General features: G+C 42.2%; 1 protein-coding gene across 2 annotated transcripts in view; it reads right to left on the minus strand.

Moving 5' to 3' along the window:
• Nucleotides 1-5,186: 5,186 nt before the first annotated feature.
• CIR1 (corepressor interacting with RBPJ, CIR1) overlaps nt 5,187-23,556 on the minus strand; it is a 31,825-nt gene continuing 13,455 nt past the window's right edge. For both annotated transcript variants that reach the window (XM_066612253.1, XM_066612254.1), the window contains 3 exons: nt 10,782-10,888; nt 8,456-8,541; nt 5,187-6,715 (listed from right to left, as the gene is read on the minus strand). In XM_066612253.1, the coding sequence (XP_066468350.1) occupies nt 6,052-6,715; nt 8,456-8,541; nt 10,782-10,888 (857 nt within the window). In that variant the 3' untranslated portion in view covers nt 5,187-6,051. The remainder of the gene's footprint in view (nt 6,716-8,455; nt 8,542-10,781; nt 10,889-23,556) is intronic.

Consider the following 23,556-nt stretch of genomic DNA (forward strand, 5'->3'; position numbering starts at 1 on the left):
CTTGCTTTTTAAAAGCCATTTCTGCCCAACGTTGCATATACGCAACAGGAATCCAATGTGTACACCTGTGGGCTGGGCAGAAACAGGTTAGTTAAGCGATCTTTCCGATCCAAGTAAGGAGGCACATTTCCCAACTGGCCAGGAAGAGTGCCCCCCTCCCGCTAAAGCCAGAGGTCCAAACACCAAGGTCGGCTCTCTCGTGGCTTATTGGTCAGTTCTCCAGCAGGGGTGGATGGACTCGCACCCACTCCCACTGGAGTAAATTGTTGAACGGGCCTCACCAGCTTGTAGGTATGGACTCCCTTTTCCCAGGCTGTGCTCCACAAACCGTTTCACCCGCTGCTGGCTCCCCTGCGAGCACATTGATTGGACTCAGGGCTCAAGGCTTGACCATGTCTACTCAGAAGTAAGTCCCGTTCTACTCAATGGGGCTTACTCCCAGGTAAGTGTGGATGGAACTGAAGCCAAAGAGCCCAATCCTCTGCGGGTCTACTCGGAAGCAGGTCCCATTATACTCAATGGGGCTTACTCCCAGGCAATTACTCTCAGGATGGGATTGCAGCCGAAGTCAGCAGCGGAGAGCGGCGCCAAGCTCTGTGATGTGAATGGGGCCACCATTGACTGTGCCAAAACGCAGGGCGGGACCACTAACCCTGGTTCTGGTCTGGACTGCCTCCTAACCTCACGGAGGGGATCTGCATGGAGAGGCTGGCCAGATACAAAGTGGGGGGCGGTGCACCTCAACATGGAAGGGTTTGAAAAGCTGCACCTGCCCAAATTCCCTCTTCTCCACAATGGGTAAAGGTACGGGCGGTCTGTCCTCCATTGGATCTGGCCACCCAAAGGCACGGGTGTCTGGCATGGACACAGTCCCCAGCCCTACCGGCCCCCTGTAATTAGACAGCTTGGAAAGGCCGCAAACCTCATGCTACTATATTCGATGTGGTCTAAAACCCAGAGTGGCGAAGGACCTGCCCTGCCCGGCAGAATCCAAGCAGCAGCAACTCCCGTCCCTTCCACAGCAGGACTCTTGCGGTGGGTCTGCTTAGGAGGAGACCCGGCCAGAGCTGCCTGCACGATCGGGTCGAGATCCTTCACGTCCACAGCAGTCACTGCGCATTGCCCATTCACTTCAATGGGAGAGAGGGACCTCTGCCGCGGGAGGGGAGGAAGGCGCCCAGGGCGTTAACGATCAGGTCCTTCACTCTCTTCTCGTCCCAGTGCAGCGGGGTCCGTGATGACCACCGAGTCTGATGGCTGCAGCTCGGGCGCCAATGAAAGGATGGGCTGCTCGGGGCTCCCAGCCCGGAGCCTCTTGCCTCTCCACCCTCCTTCGAGCAGAGCTCTTTGGAAGGACACTCAGACCTCCTCTGAGTGAGGAAATGTCAAGTGTAAAGCCTTTGAAATGGTGGTTGCTACTGGACTTTGAAAGGGAAGGCTGTGTGTGGTCCCACCCCCGCGGGGAGTGGGCTACCTGGTCTCTGTAATCGCCCTCTCCATGCAACTCCACCCCCCCCCCCCAACTTCCAGTGACTGGGGACTGGCTGATGCTGTGTTTCCTGGTGGCTCTCTCTCTCTCACACACACACCCACCAGCTGAAGAGGCTGCAGCAAAAGCTCTATGCTAAGAGCTGGAGAGGAGACCTGCCTCCTGCCTGCAAGCATTAGAGTAAGGGCCCAACCCTATCCAACTTTCCAGCACCAGTGCAGCTGCAATGCAGCCCCCGGGGAAGGGAACAAAGAGACCTCTGTGGCAGCCTCCCCACCACAGGAAGCTGTACAGGTCCTGGAATGTACTGGCATGGCACTGGAAAATGGGATAGGACTGGGCTCAAAATTCAAAAGGAAAATTATGTGGCAACCTTAAAGCACCCATTTCATCTGGTGTGAACTTCAGTGGGCAAAACTCATCTCATTGTTCAGATGAAATAGAAGAGCACTGATGATGGCCTTTGCTGCCCTTCCTGCCCAGAATCGGTGGATTGGGGCCACAACAGGCCCCCTCCCCTTAGTAAGCCATCTCAACTGAGCCCTAAATCACCTTTGAGGCTGTCTGTTGCCTCCCCCTTGGACTTCTACTTAAGTTTGGCGCAGCCCGTTTTCTGGGCAACTGTCTGGACCCAGTTGCCGAAGATTAACCCACCAGCAAACACAGTGTGTGTGTGACAGCCCAGCATTGCAGCAGTCATTTTCTTACAGACCTTAATAGCAGGCGATGGTGGTCATTTGTAAACCAACAGCACCTCCTACAGGGTTTAATTTGCCGTTGTCAAATTAACACAAATAGCAGAGTTGGCTCTCTCTCTTTTGCTCTCTGTTAATTACTAGGCCAACGTTCATTTACTCACCATCAAATCCCTTTTCCACTTCTTTCTTTTGAATAACTCCTAAAGATGGGTTTCTGGGACCAGATCTTAACATATTCACAACTAATGGCTGTTTCACACATTGCCCAGCAACAAAATCGCTGCGATCTGCCACCACCATTCACCTCAACAAGGATATAGTCACAGCCCATTGGGACTCCTTGGCAAGTACCTATATAACACACACATCTCACAAACACATTTATGGCACTCATGCTTAAAAATGTCTTTGGCGCACTCCCAAAAGCATAGCACGTGAACAGGCCCAACATCAGAGAACTTATCAGAGGGAGAGGCCGAATAGCAAACACGCTTGTGCTAGGCAGATATGTTTGGGAACACAGGAGCTTCACTTCAGCAAATTAAATCAGGTTTTAATTATTGTTTGAAACACACAGCATGACAGCAAAAAGATAAAAGAGGCAGGGAAAGTCTTTATCCATCCCCCACTACATTCTAGTATATATTCCACACATCTCCCTATTCTTCTCACCTCAAAAGAAAATAACTCCTGAACAACTGAACTTCCTTTTGTTTGCACTGCAAGTAGTATTCAAAAACCTTCTTTGTCCAAAGGACAAAACAACAAGGTGAACCTAAAATAAAGACATCTCCTCAATGGCTTCCATGTCATGCAGGGTTCACAGGCTTGTCTTGAGATGCTGACAAGGGATCTCAAATCACAATCAATGTTAGTCATGGCAGGACTGTTCCGATTTTCCTTGTCATTTTCCTCGTCAACATAAGCATCTCAGTAGTATTCTTACTAGTGCATCAACCTGAGATATGTGCCAACTGGTACAATTTTGTCTGCTCAATGTTGCATGGAAGGGTCAGGTAAAGAAAGATGAATTAGACAGCTGAATGGCAAAATAAGGCCTCTCCATTCAACCAGAAACACACCAGCAAAATTGCAGTCACGTGCTTATGGTATACCTTTATAAACTGCTCCAACAGAAAGTAAACCTCAAGCACACATAAATGTTTACTAAAAATAGAGGGGCTGATACTTTTCTCTTGTAAGGATTAAGTGTAATGGCAGCAGCTGGGTGGCAAGCCGCCAGCACAGACAGCCTTGAACCAATGCCCCTTTTCTGCGTACAGTAAAATAGGCCACAGAGAGAAAGGGGAAGAAGAGACACTTTCTCTTTCTCTTCAGAGAGAAAGAGAGTAATAGATGTCTTGCACTACACATGTGTTTTTCCAAAGGCCCTTTCAAAGTGGGGTCAAAATTTTACTGGGCTGAAAGACACTTGCAAATGTAGACTTTACACTGCAATGATGTCTTCTCTTTACTTGTGAGAATGTACTCTGACAAAAGAGTGGCCCATTCACTTCATATTAAGTTCTTAACCATGTCTGTTGAGGAGCAGGTATAGGAGCACTGCCTCTCTTACATGTTTCCAGATCACTTATTGCAGCAAAAACAACTGCTTGCAGGCCCAACATGTCCAAGAGACTGCTTTTGTTTCTATGCCTCATTGCAATTCATTCAAGATCAGCTGGCAGCACTCAATACCATTCATGGGACAAGACTAAATAGCAACGCTAAGTACAGAAGCCTTGGTGGATACTATATGGCTATTGGAAGGCCCTTACTCTAGATTCTCAATGAAGTCCAATATTACATATTGCATAGGAGTGCTATAAAACCTTTCTATGTGGGTTTGTTTTTAGCAAATAGAGTGTAGCAGAATGTGTACGGGATGGGAGAGATTAATTTTATGGGGACAGGACTGTAGAGGTCAGTGGTAAAGCACCTGCTTTGCATGCAGAAGGTCCTGGAGAAAAATAGGATTGGGAAAGATGCTTTTCTGGAAACCTGGAGAGCCATTCAGACAAGATAGGCCAATGGTTTGACTCTGTATAAAGCAGCTTCATCCACTCAACCTATTTTTCAGGTTTTACTTGCATATATAAAATGTTCATAATTTTTTAAAGTTATCCATCCTGTTAGAATGCAGTGTTGAAAATGTATAACAGTTTTTGAACAGTGAACATGTAAGATGGACTAGCTGTGGAGTCTCATGATAATTTACAGTTGTTTGGGTTTATTATAGTTCAATCTGTTTTTCTTCTTTTCTTTTTGTAGCCTGACTCCAACCCTCTACGTATTTACTAGGAAGCAAAGGCCCACTGAACTCAGTGGGTTAATTTCTGAGAAAGGACGCACAGGATTGTCACTCTGGTGCTATCTACCTTATTTCTCATGATAGATTTAACCAAATAAGGCCGCAATCCTAACCCCTTATGTCAGTGCTTTCCAGCACTGGCATAGCAGTGCCAATGGGACATGTGCTGCATCGGGCAGTTGGGTGTCACTCATGGAGGCCTCCTCAAAGTAAGGGAATGTTTGTTCCCTTACCTCAGAGCTGCATTGCCCTTATGTCAGTGCTGGAAAGCACTGACATAAGGGGTTAGGATTGCGCCCTAACATAGTCTGCAGTTCCTTAGTATTCTAATGTATTATCTTTAGCATTTCTCATAGTCATACTTAGATGATGGCATAACACGCAGGAAAGTGTGAGTTTTGCAAGGCATTAAAGATACCTCTACAACTAACTCTCTTGCATATGCAAAAGCATCTGCATAGTGGTGTAAAATAGATTGAGACACAACAACAAAGCCCACTCATACTACAGCAGAAACAAAGACACTAAAATGTTGCTTGCTTGTACCTTGAATTCAACAGCACCACTTTGATCCTCTAATAATGCATGAGTTTTTCTCTCCCTGAGAACTGCAAAGAAAAACCAGCACTTGACTTTTCTACCTGTGTCTTCAATAAAGCTGAACAATGCAGAGAAAAAAGGCAAGTCATTCTCAGAATCAAAGTTTATTTAATATATGTAGTTCATATTTTCATATAACACCTTGTTTTTAAAAAAATCTCTAATTCTCTAAAAAGCTGAAGCCTGACAACAGGTAAGACTGGAGCTGGCATTGGATTCCTAAAGCACACAATACCTAGAAACTGTTGAGACAGTAAATATTCTTCCCATGTCTTGAGAAATTATTGAACAATAACTTGACACTGTACTGACATATACCAACAGGGGTTCAAGATGTTTAGATAGCCTTGACCAAGTTATACTCTGCAGGAGATCAAAAATGTTGGCTACACACTTATGTGGAACTATGTTGCTCTGTTGTTTTAACTCATAAAATTGTCCTCTTAGGTGGAACTTGGGGGAAAAAATGCTTCGGTTGAAAAAATAATGTAGCATTTTGTGGTCTGTAACAGTGATTTTATCCACAGCTATGTCCGATACTTTCAGTGTCATTTAATCTACTCTGAAATCCTTTCTCTGCTTCTCACAAAAGTACTCCCATCTATTACAAAGCAAGGAGAAACAATATTTTCTGGTGAAGCATCAGTTTCATTGAGGCACAGCAAGTACTTTTCCACATGAATTTCTAAGCCCAAAGAACATTTGATTTACCAAAAGCTTGTCCTCCAAAATAAAACAATGTGGCTTGACAGAGAAATAACACACATTTAACAACATTCTAATGTGCTGATGAAATTCAAAACCCTGTATTTGTAAATATAGGTACAAAATGTATAGAGCTATTGGAAGTAAGACGATGGCATTTTACTGAAAACCCCCATCTCCCTCAAAAAGGAAGAGCCCTTGCTAAAGGTGTTCAAATGACAAAAATCTGCACCTGCCACCCACATTATCTATTTTTTCATCTCCCTGCTTCTGTTTCTCTCTCTGTGCTCCGCTTTACTATACTTGTCTCTGCAACTTTCTTTATGTGTCTGCTGCTCTCTACAGACATTTGAGCTGTGGCATTTGGTTTCCTTTTTCCAGTGCCGTTCCTCACTGGGACTGTAACTCCTGTGCCTTGTGTGAGAGCCTCTCTCATTCCTTTCCTCCTTGCTTTTGCTTGTGCTGCTCCCGTATCTCTCAGATTCTCTTCTCTTGTCTGTGTTATCATTCCTGCTTGTGGGTTTTCTTTCGCTCTTACAGACGCTCCATTTGTTGTTCTCCACAGAACTATCTTGCTTTAAAAGTCTACACTTCTCCCTATCTTTGTCCTTGTTACCATGACTGCTGGAGGGCTCTTCATAAAGTTTTCTCTTAGCCTTCGCCTTCCCTTCAGAATCACTGCTGCTAGCCTCTGAAAACTTGGCTTTTCTTCTTTCCTTAGAATCCATCTTCTTTTGTGCCGCTTTATCTTGGCTGTCAGTCTCACTGTCACTGCTGCTTACTGAAGACTCACTGGAGGATGTGGAAGACGATCTGCTCTTATGTTTCCTATGTTTACCTTTGCTTTTTCTCTTCTGCTGCTTTTTCTTCTTTCTGTCTTTCTTCTTCTTTTTCTCTAGGCGATCCAGTTTCCTTTTATTGTGGACATAGAAAAAATTGAGCAATTAAGCAGAGAGGCATAACAGGAGAAGACTGCTCTCCTTTAGAGGTCAGTAGTTCAGTGAATCCAATACAATAAATATCAGACTATGATGAGTTTATTATTTAAGAATAGTAATAAAACACTTCATCTCTTCCCCAAACTTACCACTTGGCCCCTTTTGAAGTCTTATTGTAAAAGCTATTCAAAAGCTATCTTGTACACAACCTAATGGAAAGTGGGCATACAATATGAACCTGGGCCATACAGTATTGAAAACAGTATCATGTTTTATTTTTTAATTAGCCTCATTTGAAATTTTTTTAAAATTAAAAAGATTTTTCTAGATAATCACTTTAGTTTATGAGAAAAGAGAGTAACACATATTTACATCTACTGTACTCAATATACTGTTCTATTGGGACTTTCACTGATCTTTAAAAACATTTGAGAGGTTTATCATCACAGAGTATTTAAATACTTTTTAAGTTAAAATGTTCATGTGCCAAAGAATATGGCTTCAATCTTGTTCTACTAGCATCACATAAAAATGTGCCACTGATTTCTACAGAAGGAGAAAGAATCATCCTGATTCAACTAAGGGCCAGAATTCATGCAAGCCTGCTTAGCAGATGGAGAACTGTCTGCACACAGTGGCTGTCTGAGATTTCCTTGCTTGATCCAGCAGTGATAGCATTGATATGTAGTTTGGGAGGGGAAGCAAAATGAAACTGAATTTAGGATCTCTCACTCCCCCTTCTCTATCAAACAGCTTATCAGAATCACTACTGCTTTGGCTCACAGGACTACATATATACACTCCTGGTTGTAGTGTGTATGCACAGTTTGTCAGAAGTAGCACAAAAAATATGTAGTGAGCTCCCTCTACAGCTTTAAGAGGATCAGTAATATGCAAATACCTTCTTCCCCCAAAATACAGCAAGCTGTTAAAATTAAAGTGGTTTACAATTTTTAAGTTTGCATATTGTAAGCCTCCCTGTTCTTATTAGAAGGACAGGTTATTCATTTTAAATAAATAAATTATAGATGTCAAGAGTAGATTTAGGGCCCAATCCTATCCAATTTTCCAGTGCCGGTGCAGCTGTGCCAAAGGGGCATGCACTGCATTTTGTGGTGGGGCAGCAATCACAGACGCCTCCTTAAGGTATGGGAACATTTATTTCCTTACCTTGGAGCTACATTGCGGCTGCACCAGTGCTGGAAAACTGGATAGGATTGGGCCCTTTGCCATTTCTGCCCAACATTGCATATACAAACCAGGGACCAAATGTGTACATCTGTGGGCCGGCAAAAATGGGTTAATGCCAACAAGAACAAATATCCAATTTTTTTAAAATGCTATCAAGCGGGGGGGGGGGGGATGATGACTCACCAACTGTTTCAATTGTAGAAGCGCACCAGTGGACATGGATTTACAAGGACTGACAAGGAGAGTTTTCTTGTGTCCACACTTAGAAGATTCTATTTACATGTCATCTTCAGCTGTGTAGTTGCCTTCACACAGTTCTAGGTACTCTATATACTGGCTTAAGGATACAGAAAGAACTAATGGAAACAGGCTTCTGAATTTCAGAACTCTCAAAACTTTTGTGATTAAAGCCTTGATAATGTAAACTGGCATTCTCATATAAGCAGTATAGCAACTCCAACCAGGTATCTGTTGGCAAGTATTTAGTATGAACAGAGATGGTATAATGTAGTCCAACAGTTACCTCAAAAGTTTTTGTTTCTGCTTAGTTGTCAAGGATTTCAAGAATTCCACTTCTGGGTCATCTTCTCCTTCACTAGCAACAAATTCCTGTAAAGAGAAAAGGGAATGCATGGCTATGAAATATGAATGGAATGGGTGGCACTTACATTACAGCAACAATATGAATGTTACTTTTAAGATGACTGAGGTTGCAATCCTATACACATTTACCAGGGAGTAAGTCCCTTTGAGCTCTATTGAACTTACTTCTAAGTAGACATGCATAGGATTGCACTGTGAGTAAGTAGAGGGGGTTTTAAAGAATTTGTTAGAAGCTACAGTAGAATTTGTGTTTGAAAAGAGGTTCTTGAAATATATTCACACTGAAGTAGCTTTGTAAAGTCATGGGAAGGAGGACATTGTGTAGGCAAAAACATTCAAGGGTTTCCAATAATTCTGGTTCTATGAAAGTCAATGAGAGTCAGCTGAAGAACATAACATTTCCAGAGGTATTGACTGGTTTTAGTTTTTCAGAACCTTCAAATTTTGAATGTTTAAATTTTAGTGCTTCATTAGGTTTTTCATTTTGTTTTTGTACATTGCTTTGCGCATAACTTATAAAAAATGGAAAAGCAACTAAAAATTAATACAAATAAAATTAAAATGGTTGCTGTACCGACATTGCTTGCTGGGAGAAATCTCAACCCAAGTTTAGAGTTTGGGTCTTCTGTATCTCACAACAGGGAGAATAAAAATGGAGGTTTTTGACTGAAGCAGAAAAATACACTTTATTCAAATGAACTTAGTCATAACATAATAACAAGTAATATTTAATAATCATAGGGAACATAGTAGTAAATGGCCTGAATCAGATGTTATTTCATCTTTGTGGTGCAAGAACAAGATACAAGCATCCCAGCAGGTTACCAGGTTGAGATTTCTTCCTAGTGAGTAACATTAGAACTGGCCATAGTTTTAAGTGAGGTTAAGGACAGGACCTTAAGACCCCAAACTGAAAAAGCAACTTGTGGGATCCCACATAGGAGTCACAGCACTAGGCAAGATAATGACATGCACCATCACTAGTGTAATAACAACCATCGTTAGCAAGTTTAATCAAAAAAGAGCTCCGCTGCAGGTCAAAGGAGACATGATGGCAGGGGTTTCATGTGTTTAAACATGAGACTGCTCCAATCTATAGAAAGAGGTGGAAAATCCGATTTTAAAAGCAAAAGGGGTGCATGGTGAGTGGAATCTTTCCCTCTCCCATGTTTTATCTCCCTGCAGCTTCTCCCTCTTCCAAGTACTTTTTTCTCAGCCAGGAGAACTTCTGACAGTTCAAACTGGGAGGATAGTTTGTGGAAAGGGGCTGCAAAGAGGTAAACCACAGGAGGGGGTTGGATCTATGTGACTGTGGCAACCCTGTGTGACTGAAGGGGCTATCATACTGAGTTTGCTGTACATGAAGTGATACAAATTAAGGGTCTGACTACCCAATCCTATCCAAACTTTTCTGGGAGCAAGCCCCATAATGGGAGTCACTTCTGCATACACACACATAGGACTGGGCTGTCAGTCCACACATACTGTGCAGCATGTAGGGCACAGCACCACGTTCCCTTTTTTCCTTAGTCCAGGTGAACCTACAGAGCATCCAGAAATCCTGTGTCCTTGTGGCTGTGCTCTTCTCTGTGGTGGGGAGAAGCTGTTTCAAAAGTCAGTCGCTGCGGGCCCATTCATGATTAGTGGATATTCTCTGTTCCCTGCCTAGGGGCTTCTGCAGACTAGCAGTTTGCGAAACCCTAGCAAGAATCAAGAAAGTGCCAGTGGAAATAAGACATCTGCAGCAACTGCAATTTTTCAACCACAAGCATGATGTGACAGACCTGGCTGTCCATAGGTGTGTAGGGAAAGCTGTGCCCTACTTGAACAGCACACAGGGGGCAGTATTCTGGATGGTATCTTTCAAAAACAGCATTCCCTGAACAGCACTTCCATTCGCTTCCCTGACTTCATCTAGGAGGTTGCTCTGGATAAAGCAGTTAGTATCTTATCATAAGCATCATAGTAAAAGCCGAAACCATTTCCTCTGCGAGATATTAAATATCTGCTAACCCACAGGAGGCATTTCATTTATTAAACTATGGGCTGGAAAAATTATTTTAGATCTGTCACTCTGGCTAACAGGGAAAAGAAGTAGAAAACCGAGTAAGTTTCAGGACATCTCTAACTCTATCTACTCAGCTTTCCTATGGATATGCATATTATAAAAACATTAAGTAACAATTCACAAGCAATCACATTTAGATTTACAGACATTTTCAGCTTACTGATAAAAAGATCATTACCTGTGATGGATCATTTGCGGTCAAGTTTCTCCCCAGTACATTTTGTTTCAGTGCAAACCCACTGTTTCTCATCTCCGCTATTAGCTCCGAGGGGTGCATTGATGGCCCTGTTCACCAAAATCACAGTTTGAATGTATCATTTATATCTCTCTACCTTTTTTGGACTCCACAGTGGGAATTCAGTTGAAGCTTTGTTAAGTAAAATCACAGCTAAATCAACTCAATAATCTTCTGCTGAGCAAATAATCAGATATGATTTTCTAAAACAGCAGTCTGGAGATTCAGAGTAGAAAATAATTGCATTTTTATTTAAGTACAAGGGGATTCTCTTCTTATGTAACTTTGTCATGTTGAAAACAATATATTTTAGGTATTGTCTTGCTGTAAGTTTTTTGAGAAAAGTAAAAAAATAAAAATAAAAAAGCAGGCTCAGAAAGCCAAGCCAAATTTAAATCTTAAACACTCCCTGGCATAAGAACAATATGAAAACACATTTTAAGCCAAACACTTTAAATTTTTATATTATTCTCTCTTTCAACAGTACATTAAAAGTTTCAGTATAATTCTCAAATGTTAACCACTATTTCACACATTTTTAGGGTCCAATCCTATCCAACTTTCCAGGGCTGGTACAGTTGCAATGTAGCCCCAAGGCAAGGGAACAAATGTATCTTATGGAGGCCTCCATAACTACCCTCCCACCACAGGCTGCAGCGCACACCCCACCTCTTCCACTCCCTATGCCAGTGCTGGGAAGTTGGATAGGATTGGGCCCTAAGTGTGGTCTTCCAACAATGCAATGTTATACAGGTTTATTCAGAAGGTACTCCCATTATGTTTAATGGTGCTGATTCCTGTGCAAGGATGCATAGGATACACGGGATTGCACAGATAATCATGATTAACAACGCAATCCTATTCACAATTCTATTTGCAGGAACTAGCCATCACAAACACGTAAGCACATGCTGTGACTTTAGGAGTAAGAAGCATTAGGAAGAAGGCTTGTGCCAATCCACCAGTGCTGAATCCAGACCCGTGGTCTGCATGGCATTGGTGAGTACAGCACTGAGCAGTGCAGGGGTGAGGGCGAGCGGAGTGGGGTGGATCAGGCTCTGGCGGAGGGCAGAGTTGGTGGAGGACAACTTTGCCAAGCCCCAAACCTCTTCCTGGGCCTGGAAGCCCTACACAGCGCTTCTTGGACTTGTGCCAGCTATTTCCCTTACCCCAAGATCTCCAGCCTGCTCTATTCCAGTGCTGGATACAGTGTGGGCCATGTGCCCCCACTCTGTCAGCCCTGGGTAGGATTGGGCTAAGTATTATTATTATTAACAGTATTTATATACCGCTTTTCAACAAAAGTTCACAAAGCAGTTTACAGAGAAAAATCAAATAAGTATCTTTGAAATTAATGGGGTTTGAGTCACTCACAACTTACTTGGTCCTACTGACTTCAATTGCACTTACTCCTAACTTTCTTTGGATACAATTCCTTGTGTAAGGCCCATGGCTTGTGGAAGAGCTCTAGAATCACCAGAATTACAGGTGTGCATCGCTTAATAATGGGGATGCACTCCTGCACCCTTGTCATCAAGTGATACCGGATGTTAAACGACATCACCTGTCTAAGCATCTGAAGCCAAAGGGAACAGTGTTCCCCTCACTTCTGGGGGCTTTTCTGAACCCCACAGAAGCTGCTCGCATCTGTACGCTCCCTCTCCAAGACTCAGAATGGTCGAAAAGGCAGAAAAATCACGGCTTCTAATTTGTTTGGTAAACTGGAAGTGACGGTTTCTCGCTTTATAAGGCATTCTGACGCCCTGGAGGGCTTCCCCTGCCCTCAGAATACCTTATAAGGTAAAACGTCACTTCCAGTTTCCCCAAAGAAATTGGAAGTTGCAATTTTTTGACCTTCTCGGCCATTCTGAGCCTTGCAGAAAAAGCATGCAGATGCAAGCAGCCTCTGTGGGGTTCAGTATGGTTTGCTCCTTTGACTATGGAGGGACAGCTGGCAGCCTTTCATCATGCCTGACTGTTTACAGTTGCGAACTAATAAGAGTCATGTGCAGTAATGAGAGCTAAGATGGTGTAGTGGTTCTGGTGTTGAATTTTTACCTGGAAGATCCAGGTTCAAGTCCCTGCTCAGCCATGAAGCTTCCAGGATGACCTTGGGCCAGTCACTATCTCTCAGTCTCACCTACCCTCACAGGGTTGTTGTAAGGACAAAAGGAGGGGAGGAACTATGTACACTACCCCAAGCTCCTTGGAAGAAGGGTGGTATAAAAATATTATCAACGTACATAGAACTACCTGCTATACACTCACCATTTCTTCCTTCTATTTGCGTTCACTCATTTATTAAACAAAAATGATTAAACAAATTCTCAGGAATGGGATATATGTGCCTACAATCTGCTGCTCACAGCACAATCTCTCTCCATAGCCAGCAAGAGCCTTCAGTACTCAGTTGGCTTTTGTGATGCTGCTCCCTAATAAAATCATGCTGGAAATGGTTGGAGTAAATATAACAAGTTTAGAAGTGGAGAACTATGCCATTACCATGACCTAACATGTTACGCATCTTTACTTTTAATTTCAGCAGCATTTATATCAAAGTAGTGTAACTGCAGATTCAGAGGTTTTATATACATACAGGATCATATAAGGACAAAGTTGCCTGCAAGTAAGGAACAAAGAAGGTGAATTTTGGATTTTTAACATTTTGTGTCACCTTACTTCAGGTTATTGATTTGCCACCACAGGTCCTCTCTTCAGAAATTGCTGCTGTTGTATATGATTTCCTCAGTAGGACAGGTTTGGGGCCGAAGTGGTTTCAGTGTCTAATTCAGCAGAGTAAACACCCTCCTAACTGCTCTGCAAAGCTGGGCTCTGTAATCTCGCCTTTTTTTAAAAAAAAAGTTTTAGTTTACAGCTAAACAGCAAGATGCCTGTAAATTCTAGTGGTTTTTAGGAACACCTTTATACACCAAACACTGATTTTGTACCAATAAATAATTTAAAATTGCCAAGTCAATTATGCATACATTTTTCCTGTCCAGCATTAAAGCCTTTTAAACAGTAAGCTCTTATTTATTTTATTTCAATAGCACTAACGTTCGTGGTGTTTTATATGAAGTGAAGGAAAGTCCCTGACCCAAAGGCTCATAATCTAATAGAGAATCAAGGAAGACAACAGAAAAAGGGGAAGAAAGTAGATGCAAGGAAAGCATAAGCAAACATTTATTATGTACACTTGCTTAGGCACAGTGTAGTAGGGGGTTGGGCCAAAACCTTTATAGAAAAATGAACACAGAGCATTTCAGAAAAATTGTTGAACATATTGTGGTGTCTCAGTTTGCCCCCAAATCCTCAGTGAAACATATAAACATGTATTTAAGTATGCAGGGCCAGCTGATGTCAAAAGCAGTTTGCAAAAGGGGAGTAAACTGAATGTTCAATACAGTTTGTAAAGGTTACTCTTTTGACAGAAATACACAGAGGTGACACTAATTACTGCAACTGAAAGTCACATGTGCTGTTCTAAATTTACAGACTGGTGGGAGAAACAGGCTCAGAATACTATTTAGAAAACACAACAGTGGGCAGGTACCTCTCCATTTGTCTTTCAGATTACATGTATTTATCAAAAATGCCCTTCTCTCTCTCTGGTTATAAATTATAAAGAGAAATATTAAACTGCTCTTAAAATAATTACTTTTTGAAATTTAATCTTAACCATACCCAAGCAAATTTTCCTATGATATCTCTTTGTCCTCCTTACTAACCCCAAAAGGGTTACAGCATGTCTCATCCAAGTCAACTCAGAATAGGCCTAATCAGAGAATGCACGTTAATTGATATTTTGAGGTTTGTATGTTTATTTGGTCTTTAAATTTGGATTTCAGTAGGTAGATTGTGGGGACACTGCTTGATTATGTTCAAGGGAAGGGACAAGATGAGACACAACTGGGTCTCCTTGTTTGCCCAGCACCAGTGGAAGCCTGGATGCTGGGCTAAAGGGCAGGGATAGGAACAGAAATCATTATACAGACTGCTGTCAGCACTAGAGGCTGAGTAATGCTGAGTAAAGTGAAGAAGGGTATGGTCTTCCAGCCTCAGCCCTGTTATCAAATAGCAGCACCAACAAGGATTATAGGCAAGGCATGGATGGATAGATATTTTCACTGTCAGGCAAGACAAATGAGTAAGGAAACAAAATGCTGATTGAGAAAAATATTATGAGTGAGAATACCAGCAATACTGAAAGGCTCACAGATGCCTGTGTGTAAAGTTCTGGCTTGAGAATCACTACAAATATTGAAGATACATTTGCTAACTTTATAGCCACGCTTCAGCTGAGTTTAATTTTTACATAAGCTTGGCTTGGTACTAGAAGTTGTGTAGTTCTCAGTGATATGGAGTGAGCATGCTGCTCTCTAGAGGCTGGTTGTGGTACATACAAGACTGAGAATGGACATGTAAATGTTTTTAAATCCATCCCTGGTTTTTGATGTTGAAAACCTGCTCTAGTTTAGACTCTGCAGATAAGTACCTTAGCAGTTATACAAGATAAAATACAGTATACTATGTAAAGTCTTGTGTTTGCGGCAAGGCAACTGGCTTTGCACTTATAGTTTAAAAATATTTTACCAAACACAATGTCCAAAGGGAGAGGTCTTGTGCTTGCTACAGTTATTGGACCTCTGTATTCCACCCCTTCCCATGGATGGTAGTCCAGAATGGGTTAACACACACAACCATGGATAATATGCAAAAATGTAGTTAAGAGTGAATCATGATTAAATTTAACATAAAACTACTATAAAATCTATATGATTTATTAAAATGGTATAAGATATCGAAGAGCATGCCTTTGAGCCACATATGGCAGAATTTCGTTTATTTTAGAACTTCCTAGTTTATGTTGGGAATAATTTCAGAGATTACAGGCATAAAAGAGTTACTAAATGCCCTAGTAGTGGTTCTGGCATATCAGGGAGCTAAGAACAAAACGAACAGTTGAATTTACTTTCTACTCATTAAATGGTAGTGAGAATATGAGCTGCACAGAATTGGAAGAAAAACGTTCATCCATAACTTTGGTTAAACAAAAGATGGATAATTATAGGTTTTTGAAACTGACTTATAGTGCCATCCAATTTATATTTGCCCAGAAGTACCATCATGTTCAATCAGACTTACTAGTTAGGCACATAAACTGAAGCCCTATTACTTTAAACATACAGAAGGAAAAATCTGGTCTTTTAACATTTTGGAAGTAGCTGTGAATCTTTTTACCAGGACAGAAAAGGTAGAGAATGCATTGCAAACTCAACCAACTTTCAGTTCCTCTAACTTCTATCATCTAATTCCAACACACCGCAACCATGATCTAAAATAGATTAATTTATGCTTGGGCTTGACAGACAAATTCATGCGGGGTTTCAAAATTGTTAAAGCATTTTATCAACAGATTGAAATCTTAGGTCTCAGAACCAATACTAATTCTCACTCTCTCACACATACATCCCAGAATGAAAGGATCTGAAGTTTCTTACATTAACCCCAGATTAAGCATACTGAGAGACTTCTTATATTTTTATTGTTTTGCCTGGCTGATCCAAGTTCACTTGGAAAGGAGTGGATTTGACAAGCCACCTAAGACCATCCCATTCATCTACTGCTCATTTTCTAAAGGGCTTAGTACTACTATGGGAGAGAGGCTTCCCCCCAAGAGCTTTCCTCTTTCTGGGAAACTGGTAGTCTCTTTGCTACCAGTCCAATCCCATATTAACCAATAGAGTAAGGGCCACAGCAAACCACTAAGCATTACGCTTGCTCTACTCTCCATCACTTTTCTTTCACACAAAACAAGTTCTAATAAAGATTACAGAGAGAGTAGGGGAACCAACTGTGTGGCAAGTGTGTGTTCTCATAAAGTCTAGGTTATTTCTTAGAAGAATAAGAACTAGGTTTCATGGTTCAAAGGCATAAATGATAAAGGCTGGCAGTTATTTAGAAAGCCAAGGCCTATATGAAAATCAGGATGTACTTGGCAACAAATAATGACTCTTCACTAAAATACACAATGCCACTTCAGCACCACGTTTTCAGCTTTGCAACACATTTTTACCTTATCTTGATTATGAATCTGGAAAGTTAATATGGTTTAAAAAATCTAAACCAGCTTAGCCTAAATAAGCATTTTGATTGCCTAATTTAACTTTGTAAGGAATGTATGAACGCTTATGGCTGGTCTCGGTAAACCTCACAGCTGGAACATTCTAACACTACTATGTAGCTTCCAGTGATCAAAGTCAGTTACTTTATATATCAAACTAAGATTTCATAATGGAAATAAACGCAACAGCAGGGGGGTGCAGTTGTCATGAAATAATTACACTCCTGGGAGATTACAGACAAGGCTGTACCCCAGGAGTGAGATTATCCCATGATAACCACATCCAGTGAAATTGCCTTATTGCAAAAATAATCTCCATTCACCAGCAAGATATATTATTCAATAGACTTTTGAAAGCAGAAAGATTATATTTTTTTAAAGTCTGAATCACCAACTGGATTAGTACTACAGCCTGTATACAAAGGAAAAAATGTAACCCACACTGACAGAATACTTGTTATTTCCTCCATTTGCTACAGTATAGAGCTGTGGGGTTCTGTATTGTGAAAGCAGGCACCAATTCTTATAGAACAAGACACTCATTAGCATCAGACATGGGCTTTAATCTGTATGGGCACAATCATCCTGGAGCAATTCTATACAAAGCCAGTGAAATCAATTGAAGATTTGTAGATGGGGTACAAACATGCTCTGTGATCCAGTAGTTCTAATGTGCACAGGGAGAGCCACACGAGCATTCTTCTATAAAAAGGGGAATGTTCTGGATAAACAGTGGGTAATCCCTGTGGGTACAAAGAACACTGACTTTCATAGAAGAGATGTGGTACTTCTGCATAACCAAGTCTTTTGGGCTACAATCCTATAAGACTTGCTATAATTCTATTTCTATATATCCTACATAGAATTGTATGTCTATATAGAATATTCTAAATAGCATTATAGAATTCTAAATCCTATAAGTCAGTGAGTTCTGATATTTGTTATTGTGTGCAGAATTGCAGCCACATTTTTCCAGCTCCTTCATCTGCATTTGCCCATGACTTCAGGGGTACAGGCTGCCTCTAAGCTTAGCAACACATTTAAAGCCTTCTGCTGTGCCCTGTATACTCTGGATCTGGGAAGTAGTATTACTTATTTAAGAGATATACCACCTTTCTAGACCACAAGGAGTCTAACAAAATTTAAAACAGTAAATAGAGGCCCAGTGGAAATTTATACTGCAAAGGAAGAAGGGTTCAATTAAGTCCAGGAAGCTGCCACATGGCTAACAAGCAGAGTAAGAGAGGCTGTAACTAAAACTTCTGTAAATGGAAGTCTTTTCCTAATGAGGAAAAGAAAAAGAAACATAAACTGTGGCAAAAGAGATGTAAGAAAATGATATGGAAGGCCAAGAAGCATATGGCCAGCAACATTAAGGGGAATAGTAAAAGTTTCTTCATGTTAGAAGCAAGTTATCTGCCAGAGAAGCAGTTGGCCATCAGGATGGCAAGGGAGGGAAAGGGTAGATAAAAAAGGATTTGGAGATTGCAGAGAAGTTAAATGAGTTCTTTGCATCTGTCTTGATGGCAGAAGACCTCGGGCAGATACTGCTGCCCGAACTGCCCCTCCTGACTGTGCCATTCAACAGGGAGACAGGCTGGCAGAAGGATGTGCGCCAGCCTCCTTGAACCAATGCGGGCCCCAAGGAGAGGGTGAGTTGCGTTGGCTGAGCTTGGCCGACAGAGGGGTCTGGAGAATGTGTGGGGAGGAGGTGGGAGAGAAATGTTTCGGGACGGGGAGGGCAGGCGGATGGGCGTTCCTGGGGGCTGACAGGTGGGGAGCGGGAGGTGGGGCCAGGATCTGATGGTTATGCCTGATCCTAACCTTGTTCCCAGGCCGCCTGGGGCAGTCCCGGGCTGCTCATATTTGTGCTACATCTTGAGGTAAATCTGAGTAGCCCCATTGGGACTGCTGTGGCTTTACCCAGGTAAGGAGAAGCGATTCCCCTTGCCCCAGGCTGAGCTGCTTTCAGCTCCAATCCTGCCTTGGATGCAGTGTAGGCCTGCTCCAGGGCAGGTTAGAATTGCGCTGTAAATCAGATAGAGAAGACGTTTCATACCTAATTGACAAATTAATGGTTAGTAAGTCATCGGGCCCAGATGGCATCCACCCAAGAGTTCTTAAGGAACAGAAGAATGAAGCTGCTGATCTCTTGAGTAAAATATGCAACTTGTCCCTTAAAATGGCAACAGTGCCAGATGACTGGAGCAAATGTCACACTGATTTTCAAAAAAGAAAGGAAAGGGGACCTGGGAAATTACAAGCTGCTCACCCTAACATCTGTTCCAGGTAAGATGGTGGAAAGCTCATAAAAACAGAAGAACAAGCCTTACTGAGGGAGAATCACCATGGTTTCTGTAAGGGTATGCCTTGCTTCATAAACCTTTTAAAATTCTCTGAAAATGTCAACAGGCCTATGGATGCAAGCAAACCATGGATATTATACATCTGGATTTTCAGAAGGCATTTGACATGGTCCCTCACTAAAGGCTGCTGAGAAAACTTCATGCTTCCCTGGACTCAGGGAATAAGAGGGCAGGTCCTCTCATGGATTAGAAACTGGTTGAGGACCAGGAAACAGAGTGGGTGTCAATAGGCAATTTTCACAACCAAGTGGGGTGAAAAACAGTATACCCCAAGGATCTGTCCTGGGACCAGTGATTTACAACTTGTTCATAAATGATCTGGAGATAGAGATAAGCGAAGGATAAGCAGGGCGGCCAAGTTTGCAGACAACATCAAACCTTTCCAAATGGTGAAAAGAATAAGGGATTGCGAAGCATTCCAGAAGGATTTCTCCAAACTGGGAGAACGGGCAACAAAATGGTAGATGTGTTTCAATATAAGTGTAAAGTAATGTATGTTGGGACAAAAAAAAAAATCAAAACTTCATGCACAGAATAGACAGCTCAGATGTTGGCGCGTTGGTGGATAGCTCAATGAAAGTGTCGACCCAATGTGTGATGGTGGCAAAAAAAGGCTAATTCCATGCTTAAGCTCATTAAAAAATAGACTGAGAGTAAAATAGCCAGTATTATAATGCCACTATACAAATCAATGGTATGGCCACATCTGGAGTATTGCGTATCGTTTCGGTCACCAGATCTTAAAAAATATATAGAGGAAATGGAAAAGGTGCAGAAGAGAGTGACCAAAATGATTATTGGGCTGGGGCACCTCCCTTAAGAGGAAAGGTTACAGTGTTAGGGACTGTTTGGTCTAGAAAAAAGGTGCCTGAGGGGAAACTTGATTAATACATACAAAATTATGCAGTGGATGGATAGAGTGCATAGAGGGATATTCTTTTTCCTCTCACATATCACCAGAAGCAGGGGACATCACTAAAATTGGCAGCCAGTGCAGTCACTGGAGCAGCAGCCCAACATAGCTTAACTGTGGAGTGCCAGTAACCGCTTGAGCCACAGATTTCTGCACTAGTTTCCAAACAGACTTCAATGGCAGCCCCCATAGAGCACATTGAAATGTTACCTTTCAGATCACAGATCACCATGGCCAGGTCCAACTGACTCTAGTACAGCTGCACTTATCCCACCAGCAGAAGCTGAGCCAAAGCCCCTTGGCTACAGCCACCACCTGGAGACCCAGGATTAGCTATGGATATAGGAGGACCTGTTCCTGCAGAGATAGTTCCACCCTGTTCAGAACAGGTAGACAATCTAGCAGCTGGGTCATGGATTTCTGGACCTGAAGGACCTCTGTTTTGACTGGATTTAATTTCAGCTTATTAACTCTCACTCAGTACCCAAATGACTGCAGACAGCACATAAAAAACATCTTGACACCCTTTACCTATCAGAATTTCAGCTCAGCCCTCCTCCAGCATGAGTAAGAAATAGCAAAAAGATGGTGGGTGGTGGGGGCAGATTGAAGGGATCTGGTGCAGGACAATCTCTTAAGAGCTCCAAAATTCTTGATTTTAATAAAATCGTTTGCTTAATATTGGGCTTTCATGGAAGGGTGCTGCTTTTCAATGGGTTGCGAGGGCGTTGAGGGTTCCAAAGGTTAATGTTCCTTTGAAACTGTATTATTTTTCCAACAGCTATCCTCCCTGGAAATTATCTTGAAACTTCTAATTCCAGCACATAATAAAATAAAACCATATTCTTAAAAAAAACCACAATTTTCCTGTTATGTTTCTTTTCTTAAAATCCAAAAAAGCTGGTAATTTTAATTATAATAATGATATTCTAATTTCACCCTTGTCTTTTAGCCGATGGCTTCCCAGACATTACCCAAACTGTATGTTACTTTATCCAGCAACTTTATCTGTATGTTATCTTCTTAAGCAACAATACATATTTAAAATCATTTAGCAAAGTCTGGTTATGTTTGACTCTTAGGAGATTCCAAGTTTGCATTCTTGCTTTGTAAGTTTAAAACACATCAGTGAATCACAAGAGTTCCAACAAAAACAGAACATACAAGACCCTTCATCCCATGTCTGGTTTAGATAATACACACAAATTTTGATTTATAGGTGATATAGCATTTTATAAGATTTTTAGTTAAGGTTGATATTGTTTTGTTTGTGTTAGGCATTGGATATGAATAGCAGGTAATCAAGAAGACTGAAATTGCAACCAGGACATGGCAATCTTTTATTAGCATAACTCCATAATCCATTGCTAGACAGCAATACCATATTGCAGTTAATTATCTCTTCTGATTCAATGATCAACCACTAAGCAAACATCAGCATTCAGTGAGTAGTTTGCTTGTTTATGCAATAACTTCAAAGTCCTTTAGTTGCAATTAGTCTGAATTTAAGCACTGGAAACACCTGAATTTAGTCAAGCAAAGACAATAGCATATTTGGGCTTCCCATAAACATACATTTTCATATAGATTAAGATAGCTTTGTCCACTTATGCTTTTCTGTCAACACACTTTTCAACACATTCCACTTTTACATTCTTATGAAAACTGAAGAACTAAAAAAACACCAAATGCAAAAGTCAATTTCAGAATCAGTTCAAGTAAAATGGCATAGTTGTATTGCTGACAGCCCAATCCCAACCAACTTTCTAGAACCAATGCAGCTGCAATGCAGCCCCAAGGTAAGGGAACACACATTCCCTTACCTTGAGGAGGCCTCTGTGATTGCCCCTGCACCGCTGAATGTAGCACATGCCCCATTGGCACAGCTGCATAGATACTGGAAAGTTGGTTAGGATTGGGCTGTAATAAAACAAAGTAATGGGAGACAGTATTTGGAATAGATATGCAGTGCCTGGCTTCCTACATTAGAAAATTGGCCTTCACCTTCCTGATATACAGAGAAAGTCCACAATGCCTGCAATGCAATTTACTGCCTTTGGTGAAAATGACTGGAGAGTTTATGCTTGTGCCTTTCTTATCTCTAAACTTCCAAGAAAAGTCAATCTGACAGAATCCCAGAATTCCAGTCTAGTTGAACTTAATTGCTCAGGTAAAAGTTATAAAGCCTGGGGTTTAGGTGCTACTGATCAGCAGCTTTTCATAACTTTTTTAGAGAGGGCAGCCCAATCCTCTGCTCCCTGGCAGCTGCTGGAACAGCGGTGCCAAAATGGCTACTGCTGTATCCAGCAGGTGCCAGGAAACCTTCGGGAGTCTCCTCAGGGGAAGAGGATTTTCATCGCCCTTTTCCCCAAGGAAAGCGCTGGGCCCAGCAATGGGTGCCCTTGCGTCTGTGCCAGCGATTTTGCTGGTGCAGATGCAACAGCATTAGTGCTGGGCCTTCCAGCCTACATTCCCCCCTCCCCCGAGCCTGCACCACTGCCCAGCACTCTCACCCCTGGTGACGGTGCATTCAGTTATGGTCCAGGCCGCTGTACCGGCCAAGGCCAGATCCACATGTTGCTCCCCTGCCACCCCCATCCCATATTTACCTGATTGCATGGGGCCTCACACGACCTTCCAAAAGCCGTATGAGGCTTCTGGAGAGCATTAAAACTACTGTTCCGATGGAAAACCAAGTACTGTTATGGGGGGGGGGGCTGCAGAAGCCTCAGACAGCTTCTGGAGTACCCAGGAGAAGGTCATGCTGGGCTTTGCCTGCCCCCGGAATGGCTCCGGAGGGTGGGTGGAGGTGGCAGCAGTGGTGTGCAGGTAGAGGCAGCACTGTGGCGGGTGCAAGGGTGTTGCTCCATAGAGCCCATGGACGTGGCACCTGGGGCTTTTGCCCCTCCTGCCCTCTCGCCTGGCCTGCCACTGGGCATGTCCTCCTCCTACCAGCACTGGTTCGGTGCCTGACTGGCGTGGGTCCACCGCCAACGCTCCCTACTCTCCAGGTGCTGTGAATGTGCTTTATGGCACATTTATGGTACCCAGCGCTGGCACTAGGGCTCAGAGCTAGAGCTAGGTAAGTATAGGATTGGCCTTAAGAGCCCAATCCTATGCATGTCAACTCAGCAGTAAGTACTATTATAGTCAATGTAGCTTACTCCCAGATAAGAGTGGACAGGATTGCAGTCTTAGGCATAGATTGTGTATTAAGAGTGTTTCTGTAGACTGTACATTGATAAGTTTTGTAATCTATATTTCATGCACATTCTATATGTATTTTTCCCTTTTTCATTTTCTTTTGGATTTGTC

The sequence above is a fragment of the Tiliqua scincoides genome, chromosome 1 (assembly GCF_035046505.1).
Source record: "Tiliqua scincoides isolate rTilSci1 chromosome 1, rTilSci1.hap2, whole genome shotgun sequence".
Taxonomy (NCBI): Eukaryota; Metazoa; Chordata; class Lepidosauria; order Squamata; family Scincidae; genus Tiliqua; species Tiliqua scincoides.